This window comes from Brachyistius frenatus, unplaced genomic scaffold (genome assembly GCF_029030835.1).
Source record: "Brachyistius frenatus isolate BFR_SWC_R1_liver_20210118 unplaced genomic scaffold, ASM2903083v1 Contig_1, whole genome shotgun sequence".
NCBI lineage: Eukaryota > Metazoa > Chordata > Actinopteri > Embiotocidae > Brachyistius > Brachyistius frenatus.
This window is the reverse complement of record NW_027210600.1, coordinates 9,215,104-9,227,390: the sequence shown is the minus strand read 5'-3', so window position 1 is coordinate 9,227,390 and position 12,287 is coordinate 9,215,104. Positions and strand designations below refer to the sequence as shown.

The 12,287-nt window shown below is 40.4% G+C and overlaps 1 protein-coding gene across 1 annotated transcript in view; it reads left to right on the top strand.

Moving 5' to 3' along the window:
• Positions 1 to 12,287, top strand: part of pdgfd (platelet derived growth factor d) — a 55,188-nt gene that overhangs the window by 36,176 nt on the left and 6,725 nt on the right. The window contains exons 4-5 of the mRNA XM_069689099.1: positions 2,183 to 2,242; positions 4,974 to 5,190. Of these exons, the coding sequence (XP_069545200.1) occupies positions 2,183 to 2,242; positions 4,974 to 5,190 (277 nt within the window). The remainder of the gene's footprint in view (positions 1 to 2,182; positions 2,243 to 4,973; positions 5,191 to 12,287) is intronic.

The window sequence follows — 12,287 nt, the reverse complement described above, 5'->3', positions numbered from 1 at the left end:
TCTTTGAAGTGCAGCTGAGACAGATTTACTGTTCTGCACTGACCAGAGATGGTATTTAAGACTCTTCAAGGGGAGAGATTCGATAGCCAGTGAGATTTTATGTGCGTGATTAAAGAGGATGATCCCAGGGTGTGTGTGTGTGTGTGTGTGTGTGTGTGTGTGTGTGTGTGTGTGTGTGTGTGTGTGTGTGTGTGTGTGTGTGTGTGTGTGTGTGTGTGTGTGTGTGTGTGTGTGTGTGTGTGTGTGTGTGTGTGTGTGTGTGTGTGTGTGCGTGAGTAAGAGGAAGGAGAGAAAGACAGTGCATGTGTAAATGTGTGCCAGATATGTCAGTCAGATGAGTGTTTAATGCCTTAATGTGCTTTGACCAGAGTCTCACTGCTATCTCACAGTGTCTCACACACACACACACACACACACACACACACACACACACACACACACACACACACACACACACACACACACACACACACACACACACACACACACACACACACATCCAAGGGCATGCTGTGACCAGCTTCATTGGAAATTCTTTTAGGGTTTTGCTGACACACTGAACTGACAGTCTACCAGCTAGACAGGCAGACACATGAATATCTTGTGAATGCTCCACCCCATCTCCTGTAAGTTTTGTTGAAGGGCAACGTTTTGAAAAGCAAAAGCATGTTTACCTTTATCAGTCTGAGTTTCCATCCCATCCATTTATATCCTAGCCATTATATATGGTTTTTATTTGCCTAACCTCAACCATCACTTAGAGTAACTGTACTTTTGCTGGCACGTGTGGAAATTGTAGGATCAACACACTGAGTAAGTGTGGAAGTATGTGCAGTACAAATGTAATGTCTGAAGTAATTAATGAAAATATTATCTACAGTAGGCAAAGTGCAATCCCATGGAACAGATACACTCCACAACACAACCTAGACCGACTGCCACAAAGTCACATAGAAGAGGGTGAGATGGATGGACAGGTTCACAAAATGCTTGACGCTGCCTCTACAGCTGGGCAGTATACCAATATTATATTGGTATTGTGCAATTAGACTGGACATGATCTTAGATTCCAGATGTAGTAGTATTGTGATTATGGCAAAATCATTTTATTTTCCTGGTTTCAATTTCAGTGACGTGATGTAATTTTCTGAACTTACCAGGCTGTTCTAGCGGTGCTATTATTTACCTTTGCCTACTTAGTCATTCTATCCACATTACAGATAAATATTTAGCAGAAAATGTCATCGTAAATATTCCGTGAAAGCGAGCTGTACTTAACAAAAGGCCGGTTAACAAGATGTCGTGTAGGCTAACGAAAAACGGAGAATGCAGGCTGCAGCTGAATCCAAAAATAGACAACGTCCAAAAACACAAACAGAACAGACAGCTAAAGAACAGAACTCAGGAAGGCGCAGACATTATCCAACACTATCCCGCATACTAATCTGGCTACTGGTTGGTGAACAGGCTGGGCCTGTGCACACAACTACCTGGCGGGGAAACCAAACTCAGATGGGTACAGGGACCGGCGGGAAACTGAACAATGGCAGGAAATAAAGCAAACGCGGACACTACAGGTGGATGATTACAGAACAAAGCATAAAGTAATTACACAGAGTCCAAACGGGGTGCGATGTAATACTTGCCTTAACAATGTCGTTACAACATCGAGATATTTTGTCAAAGATATGGTCATTTATGATTCCTTTTCCCCATCTGTCAGCCCTTCAAGCCACTGAACTTTAAAATAGTGTTTAAAAGAAAAATCATTTGCTTTTAACCTTTGCCATGATCCCAACCTGACCTTAACCAGTTGTTCTAGCTGCCTTCAACTTAACCACACACTATCAGTGACGTATACTTTATCTGACTTTTTTATTTCTGCTACACTAAACAGATGGATTACATTTTGTTCTTCAGCCTCTGTAAGATTTTTGAGGAGGTAATTCAGAAGCCCCTACTTAATCCCAGAGCCACAGTTTGTAGATGTCCCAACACCTTCACACAAGACAGAGGTTCCTTTAGTCCTACCTAAATCCTACATTCATTGGGTCTGAGAATTATTTATATCCGCTATATTTTACTGATGGGCCTTAATTTTGTTTGTCTCCTGCGTGGTTTCTAATTCATTGTCTGCTCAACTGATCTTTTACTCTGTGATCTCTGTTTTCTATCTGTGCAGTATGACTCTCCGCTGCCTGCATCCAACACAAACTGGGAGGCCGTCACTGTGCTTATGTTGGTGAGTCATGCACACGTATACACTTTTCCTTATGTCCTAGAAAAGTATATTTAAACAAACAAACTGGATTTTTGGTTCCACATTAACAACTGGGGGGGATAAAAATAAATAAATGTTTAATAGTTTGACACTACAAAAAATAAAGTCAGGTAAGGAGGTTGTTGACAGGATTATACAAATTTATTTCAAACTAATATCAGTGTTTAAGAATTGTTTTATTCTCCTTCTTTCAAGCTGGCGTTTTTCAAAACCATTTTGCAGAGGAACAAACACGCATAACATACCGGTCTTTCAACCCCGCCACTACACACATAAACACTACACACACCCACACTGAATACATTCATGCATGCATGTACTGTCTTTATTATGGATGAGGCTTTGAATGTAAAATGACATGCTTCCTCGGATTAATGTTTTTATAAGTATATGTAATCAGTATAATTTGTGTGCGTCTGTGTGTAAGAGCAATGAAGCTCATTGATATATGTGATCATCATAATTAGTGTGCGTTGGGCAGTACGGAGGTTTTTCTGCAGGGTTTGACACTGGTTATATGTGTGTGGGTGCGTGTGCATGTGTGGACAGGTCAAGGACTGTACAGCTGGGAAGTCGATGTGTGGTTTGTGGGGCTCTTCCGCTTTAAATTTAAAGCTGCTACATGGGTTTTTACCAATGATGTAGGGTTGTTTTATATTAAGTTCATGTTGGTAATGTTTTAATTCTATATAAACACTACTGGGCACTTACATGCTGTAATACATAAATTAAAGATGAAGATACCTCTCGGCTCCTCATTTGTAAACCTTAAACATATCAGATAAGTATATATCTGATGACAAGATGTTGTTCTTCGAAAAGTAATGTTGTTTAAAAGTTTTTATTTTAATTATTCAGTTGAGCTGATGTAATTTATTTTAAGTGAATCAGTGTCACATTTTTATAGAAAGATTGAGTGACACTTAAATTTATCCTTAGGTCATTATATTCAAGTTCTTACAATAAATATTACAAATGTTGAGTCTCAGGCCTTTGTGGGTTCTCTCCAGGTACTCTGGCTTCCTCCCACCATCCATAGACATGCTTGTCAGGTCTACTGGTGATTCTACAAATTGCCCATAGGTGTGAATGAGATCCTGTATGGTCTTTGTAACGGTGTGTCTCTGTGTTGGCCTTGTGATGGACTGTCCAGGGTGTAACCCTGCCTTCGCCCAAAGTGAGCCGGGATAGGCTCCAGCCCCCTGCGACCCTGTTCAGGATAAAGCGGGTATAGATAATTGATGGATGGAGTCTCATAGGAGTACTTCTGTTCCCATGTTAGCTGTAATGAATCCAAGTCCCTTCCACAGGCTATGGAGATCGTCCCCATCACTTGCCCCCGTAATTTCACCTCTGTGAAAGTAACTGCTGAGCGTGGCAGTTATCACAGTTGTGATAGTCCTACATGCCATAAGGATTTAATGGCAATTGCCTTCAATCTAGATCTGTAAATACCTTACATCAGGAAGCACTGACCATGCAAAAATAATCTGCATGTTTTGTTACTACCATTGTGATTCCATTTAACTGAGTGTTCAAGAAGAAAAATCTACTTTAAAAGTGAGTTTGTCATTCACAAATCATGTAAAAAGCAAGAATGTCCTTGTTTCCTTATGTTTATGTTTTCATATCTCTATCGAAGACTGCATGTTGACTTATTGATGGCTGTGCTTGATATATGGGAATATTCAAAGCATTGTTGTAAAAATCGTGGCACTAACAACTGCATACAAGTGGGATAAGTAGAAGGATTTATTATGTTGATTTTCCACTGGAAGAACAGCAGGTTTGCAAAAAAACAATAATTTAATTCAAATTTACGGTTAAGCTCATGTTTTCAAGCATGTAATGATTTGTAGCATTTCCCAGTTAGATTATGTTAAATCTCCTACCCAGGATGCACATTTGAGGCACTGAATACAGTGATTCCATCAGAGTAAAATGTGGTTTCTTCAGACTACTCTCATATTTATGGTGTATGTGAAAAGATTGAGTGTGCATGGGGAGTATTTGCAATCACAGCCAAGGTTTTTGTGTTTTTAATCACGCTTCACCACACAGTTAAATATAACGGAAGCATATTGCCACAATTAAAACTGCATGACAGATTTTGGGAGAAAACTAGGTAGAGAGAAGAGCTACATTTTGGAGAGAAGAGACTGACATTTTAAAGGAATCTAAGAACGACCAACAGTGACTGTTATAAAGTTCTGTTATTTCGTGGTAGGTCGTGTTAGTACTGTGGAGGTTATCTCTTCCAATGTTTTCAATCCACTGCCGACCTCCCTGCAACAGACCTCGCTGTAACTATGGACTAAACAATGAAATAGACATTTCATCGACAGAATCCAAGAACATTGCCAAGGATTTCCTCTGCAGAAATGCTTTGTGCAGAAACCTGAGAGAAACATGCAGCACACTAAGATCACTGATTCTCTAACAGACACGTTCGCTGAAGATGCAAACCATCACTGTGACGTGTCCACTGGATCTCCAGTAATCCTTTAAATGAGACTATATTATAGCTCTGTGCTGCACCGCGGTGCGAGAAAGAATAAATCGACCCACCCGAGAAGGATTTTTACAAGTGTTCCAATGATTTTGATAATTATATAAATGAATATTTGCTGTATTTAGGAGTTCAATTCCTAACAGATGTCATAATTTTGTCTTGAATTTTTAACCTTTGCAGGACAGTGGTGCAGAAAAGATGTCCGTGGCGGTCACGGAGGGGGCTCCTTTCTCACTGGAGGATTTAGACAAAACCATAGCTGCCTTTGACACAGTGGAACAGCTTCTCAAATCCCTGAGCCCAGACACCTGGAAGCAGGACCTGGACAGCATCTACACTCAAACACACATACATTACAAATCCAAGGCTTATCATCTGGCAAGCAGACATAATAAAGGTAAGATACATGTGCAACCTTCACAAGCCATCTGAGACCTATGTCTTTCTGAAAAAAAAAAAAAAAAAAGTATATTGTACATTAAGATAAACATATGTGCATCACCTTAAACACATGCATTACTCTATCAGTTTCTGTCACGTCTACAAAACACAGTATGTGCTCATATTTCGGTGATTTTCAGTCACTTTCATTTGTAAATGTTGTGGATAGTACTCTATAGATACTTTTTCTGGTGATACCAGTCCAAAGTACCGGGTATTGGATCGTCTCTCTTGGAACCTCGAGGTTCCTGAAAGGCGTTTTCACGTCACCTTTTACAGCGTCTCCTTTTACTGTGCCACATGGTGTCATTATGGGACAAACTACACTAAGGTGGTACTATCTGCGGTGAAATATGAGGGCAGTCGCTGGTATCTGCTAGGTTTGTGTAATAGAGGGGAGGGGAGAGTGTGAAGCCTTGCGCTCACCGAGACAGACCCGCACAGCAGGAGGTCCATTCTCACATACTGGGCTATACTTAAAACTCAGTGTTACAACACTGCAGAGGACAAAGTCTATGACTCATTAGTCATGTGATGGGGCACCATTGTTGACTTATGTTTAAATATAGCACTGGTGATAGCCAATGAAAACATGCGAATGGGAAAGTGCATATTCGTCTAAAACCACATTATTCTGTGTCAAGAAACGTAGAGTAACGCTAAATGCTAAATTTACCATAAAAGAAGGAGAATTAAAAGTAGAATAAATATCTGTGCACTTAACTTTAATGCACTGAACAAAGAAATGAAAACAAAAATGACAATTCAGATGATCTGTGTGGAAATAAGTTTTAAATTTTTCTGTAAATTCATTATAAGGAAAAAACAGCTCCTGCTCGTTTTATGCGGGAAAAAAATGTTGCTTGGGGGGAGAGGATACTCTCATAGTGAGTCACTGATAGAGTTAAGGTGAGACAGGAGCACTTCAAGGAAATTCTTTACTGTGAAGTCAGTGCCAATGATCTGGGGTCACTGAGGAAATAGCTTTTGTCCTCAGGATGCACTGTCAGAGCGGATGTCTTTGAACAGATATGAAAATTAATATGCTGATTAGACACAAACATGCGACCGAGAGTGTTTACGTGTGTCTAAAAGCATTCGAGCTTGCAGCAGATCGACCCACCTGCGCCTTTGTATCTCTCTCCTGCTCTCTTTTTTTTTTTTTTTTTTTTTTAACTTTCTACCCGAGGACACTCCTGTACTTTAGTAAATATTTGTACTTGACAGCAAATCCATCTCTATTTATCAGTGCATGCGTGCGCTCGGCTGGCATGAGGAGGCTCTGTGTAAGGGGAGTTTGCAAATTTTGCAGGACTACTGGGGGCTGCATAGGTGCTGCAGGTCTTTGATACACCAGTGTAGCTCTCTCTAATTGGAAATTCAACCTGTGTAGTGGAGCAGAAATGTGCCACAGTCAGCAGCTAAGCTTTGTTTTCATTAAGACACACACACACACACACTATTGCTTTCATGAAGGACAGCGAGCCTGACAATAATATTAATTGGGACACTTAAGTCCATGTAACTCACGCACATTCAGCCACATACGTAAACAAGTTCAAATAAAATCATAATAATCCACCCTTTATAGATATGCGTGTTGAACATTGGAGCAGAAGACACTGCAGTTTTCACACACACACACACACACACACACACACACACACACACACACACACACACACACACACACACACACACACACACACACACACACACACACACACACACACACACACACACACACACCGACACGACACTTTATTCATGTTGCTGGCTGTGTGAGTGACAAAGTCATTCTTGCTTGCTCATTCTGTCTCTGTCTTTTCTTCCACCACAGCCTGACAGGGTTCCACACCACTGCCTCTCTGAGATTACACTTATTCCCTCAAACAGACACTAACTCAGCCCTGCAAGTACACACACACACACACACACACACACACACACACACACACACACACACACACACACACACACACACACACACACACACACACACACACACACACACACACACACACACACACACACACACACACACGTTAAACAGCAGTAAATGTGTCCGTCAGATGTGGCTGCTTTTATACCACATCTCTTGCTTTAAGCCTTGCATCACCTTAGGGAGTCCAAACAAACATTTTAAATGTATATGTTGGAAACATGACATTTAGTCCTTTTATTATTGCAAGTGTAATTCTTCAAAGGTAAATGTTCAAAAACATAAATGATCATAATTAATAAAACTGCATTTTCTCACGTAAACAATAAACCATCAACAAACTGCTGCACACTACTGTGTGATTCTGACTGCTCGGCATGACACTATTTTTATACCCTGAAAAATACTTGTATTTGAAGTTTTATTAATATGCTGAAACCCTATGATATTGTTGTTGAGACACATGATACTTTAAAAGGTTTGGGGTTTTTTTTCTTCAAATTTCTTTGATGGTGGTGCCCCTCACTGTTTTCATTTCAAACAACTGAGGTATAAAAAAAAAAAAAAAAAACAAGAAAGACTGGTGCAGAGGTGCACATGACATTTCTGTGGCTGTAATGATGGATTATATTGATACCGTAGACTTATCAGGAGACGGCGGGGCCCCGGGCACAGACATGTAAAAGTAGCTGCACTAAACTGTTAGATTAAACACTCACTTAAAAGGAATCATGATGGTTTCTTTCTTGTGACATCTTCACAGTGAATGTTTGCAACACTGCTTCAGTTCTTCAGTAGGACTTTTGCGGCATGAATGAGTAAACCCTTTAACTAATCGACAAGAAATGCAGAGCTATTAACAGCAACTTTACGTGGAGGTTTTTGGCTTAACGGACCCTCAAATCTTCGGTTCTGTTAAGAAATCAACCTGTGATCAATACCATATCAAATAATGGTTTTCAATCAAGGTTAAACATGACAGACCTTTGTCATTACAGAGAAATGGAGAAGTTTGGGTATATTTTCTATTGGCGAATGATCATCCTGTAATTTTGTATTTCCCGCTGTGAGAAATACGCAGATATATTTATAAGAGCAGAAACGTGACAGTCACGACGAACACTCATTCAAAAGGAAAGTGACACAGACGTACCGTTTGAGTCACTTGTCCTCATGTAACCTGTTGATACTCTCACAAATGCAGACACGATCCACTTTTCATCAAGTCTAAAGCAGATGTGCACACATCAACTGTCTCTACGACAGAACGTGGGGATTTGAGAGGAGCCCGTATACACAGATACACGCACATACAGAAAACGTGCACGCGGGCGCTTTCATGTTCTGCATTTCCTCTCTACATTCCACATAAATCTAATCTTATTTTCTTGTCGGCTTGCCGTGTAACTAAAACAGCCCGAAAAGACAGAAAAGTTGGGCAATTTCAACAACGGGTTGTGAAACCATAATCAAGGCTCTCAATATAAATAGTGCACCTTCTACCTTCACAACTCTCTATCTCCATCAGTATTGCCAAAGGAAATGATCAAATCCTCCTGCTCTTCTCTTTATTCTGCTCTGTTTTTTCCACTGCGGTGGGTTTGAAGCACCGAGCTTTGCCGTGATCAGTCAAGTCCTGCAGGCTCGCTTCCAGGTTTCTTTCTCTGTACCACATAGAAAGGTAAACTTTACCTGAGCTGCTAATGAAGCTCTGCTAACTCTGCAGTAGGCATATTAAATCTGCAATGAGCACCTTCACAATAAAAGACTCCCTCTGCTTCGCCAGTGGAAAGCATTTAGTGTGAAAGAAGGAAAGCTATTCCAGCACAGTTTAGTTGCTGAGGATGGGGGAGGAGACGCAGGTTGGTCATGATTCGTCCGGCCAGAAGGACCACAGCAGCACAGCAACGGAAAAACCTAAGTCTCTTCATTGTTGTTCATTGAGCTTCCAACGTGTGGCATGAATGGAAACCCCCACCACAACAATTGTAAACAATTGCTTATTTATTATCAACAGCAAGGTTTTGGTTGACCCCCACTGCACCTCCCCTTTGGTTTCCCCATCTCGCGTACACAATACAGCACGTCCAGCAGATTTGTCATTGTTACACTAAAACGATATACATGCAATTTCTGGGGAGTTTCTAATGCTTTACCGATCTTCCTCGTTACAGCAGAGGCTAAAAGAAGCGGTCACTTGGACTGGATGCAGGCCAGTCATACCAAGAATCACTGTTGCGTTTGACTGCATGTATCAATCCTGACAGGTCCTTTATGCTTGTATTGGGCCGTAAAAGCCTACTGTACTTAATGAAGCGGGAAATCTAGTAATCAACAAGGAAAATTATTTTTCACTACAAATAAACTTGTTTAAAATGATTTCACTTCTTCCAAGAAAGGGTTAATCTATTTAACTCTCAAATGATCTAATTGTGCTTTAGAGGGAATACTTGTTGGGAGGTAGTGGGGGGAGAGACTATAAACTAACAGTAAAAATGTCTATCATACACAAACTCTATGTCTACTTCCTTTCAGTGATCTGTACAGGTGTGACCGAGTGTTTACAAGACTTCGGTAGGGTCAGAGTGGAGTCACACAGTTTTTCAACAGCTGTTGAATGAAGAACAGAGCCGTGATACGCTTCAGAAAACAGTGAGGAATATCTCAGTGAGCAGAAACCAGTTCTTGGGCAGCCATTCATGGTTTGGACCCTGAATAGCTACAGACGGGTGAGTGCTCCTCTGTGGTGAAGACTGCTCTGTGCGAACGAGCTCCGTCCACCATCATGGCCTAAATGGTGAGGCTTATGGGGGTTTAAGTGCTCAAGCCACTGCTGTTTGGTGCCGTCTCCCTGTACTTTCTTTTGGACCGAGGACAGTCGCACTCTACCATAAAGGTGAATGCGTCGGCAATTTTTTCTTGGCATGTTGCTTTTGCCGAGGGGAGCTCCTCAGTCACCGTCTCAGGAAGTGGTTTCTGTAGACAGCGACGTGTCAGACTGTGGTCCAACGAGAGCCTCCCGTGGGACTGAAGGAATGACTCCTGCAAACCTTAGGAGATCATTCAGGGAATATCCATAACTTTTTATACCTAATTTAATCAGTGCATATGAATAAATCACACAGATAACTGGAAACAGTTGATGTGAATTATTGTATTATTTAATATTTCACTCCCTGCCCTCACATTTAGTCTTTTATTATTATATTTATTATAAATATTCAAACTGCTACACAAACTGCTTTGGCATTTTTTTAATAAAGAGTTCCCTTCCTTTACTTTAAGCACGCTGAAAAGGTTTCTGAACGGCCTTTTTTTCTTTCTTTCTCCATATATACCAATAAAACTGATACATTGGTGCCTTTTATTGAATATTACGCATTACTTACAATAAAACAGTGACATTGTGATTTCACTAGTTTGCCACTTTACAGAGAAAAATACATCTTCTTTGCAAAACAGCTACAGACAGAAATGATGGGTAAAAGACAACGGCACAAAGATTGCAATTCTGTTCATGGCTGTCTGTACTCACAGCCATTTATATATTTTATACTTTAATGAAATTATACTTTTCATTGCATTTATTTATCCAGTCGAATGGCTGCACAATTTACAGCATTCAAAACATGATCTCGATTCATGCCTCTATGAGACTTCACTTCTAAATGACAACGACTCCGGTGCATTTTCATTTGTGACATCAGCTGCATCCAAACACGCGCTCTTACGATCTCCCCTAACAAACGACAATACGGCATTACACCGTGAGAGGCAGAGGAGCAGGAACTGACAGTCAGAATAATAAACCGGGAGAGTAGTGAGAGAAAAGAAAATGCTGCTTCAAAGGTTGGTGACTAAGAGAAAACAAGAGACTGAAGGTGATTATTTTTATGTTCAGTGTCAGATTCTTGGCGCTGTTGTATTTTAATTAAAAATAACAGCGTCAACTCTTTCTGTTGTCCACAGAGGATGTTGCAGCCCTGTATCAGGTACTATCAGATTTTGTTGTTGTTGCTTTTCCTTTCTTTATCATGTAAATAATTGAAATAAACATTTAGATATAGGGGGGAAAAAATGATGAGAGAATCACGATCTTAATTCTAAAGAAGAACATCAGGATTCTCATTTCAGCACGACTCAGTTGTGTCGTTGGAGTAAAGAATCACTGATCCAGTCGTGTAATTGCCCCACTTGTTGTGGACAGTATGGAGGATTGTTACCCTGCTGATGGCCACAATCAAGACAGCAATCAATGCACCACTGACCGTTGCGCTTCATCTTTTCTACCCTTCCTCTCGTCGGTTTTCTTTGTTTTGTTTGTTTTAAATGCTCTGTCTCATCCGTTCAGCAACCTACCTGCGGTCACACTGAACTTCCGTCACAATGTTAGGCATTAGCATTGGTTTTCACAGATAATTCATTATTTCATTTCTACAACAAAAATGGTGTTCTTGTTTTTTGGACAATCGCTTCAGTGCCCCAGTTTCCCATCAGCTTGTCCAATAATCCATCTGATTGTCTTGAAATTTGTTTTGAGCAGGTCCCATGTTCACAAATGAGGTAATCGTTGTCCAAAGTGATGTCACAAAGAAAGGCGGCGACTACTACATTCAATCAACAATCAATTGCTTCCTTCTCTGTCCTTTTTACTCTCTTCTCTCCCACTCATCTGTCCAACTCTACATGCTGTCTCATCGTCTTTGCAATTGTCCCCATAAATAATTATCTCTCCACCTCTCAACCATTTATAATCAGTCATTATTGACCACATTGTAAGAGTGAATCAGTCAGTGTGTCTCACTTATCCTCCTTGCGGTTCAATCTTCCATCTGCATCTCCACAATGACACACATCTCTGTATCTACTTGTTATAATCAAATTGATTATAAGCCAATTAAAGAGATCACGTAAGCAGGACGATAGTTGAGACACAATGTCAAAATGGACAGAATACATTTATTTAAAGTATAATATATATTTTATACAACAAAATCCACCATCTATCAGACCTCTTCTTCAGATACTAGAGGTGAGCGCCCACTGTTGGGTATCTCTTATTACCCAGGCGGTGTTACGTGTTCTTCAGTTTTTGTTAAAAAAAAATTCTC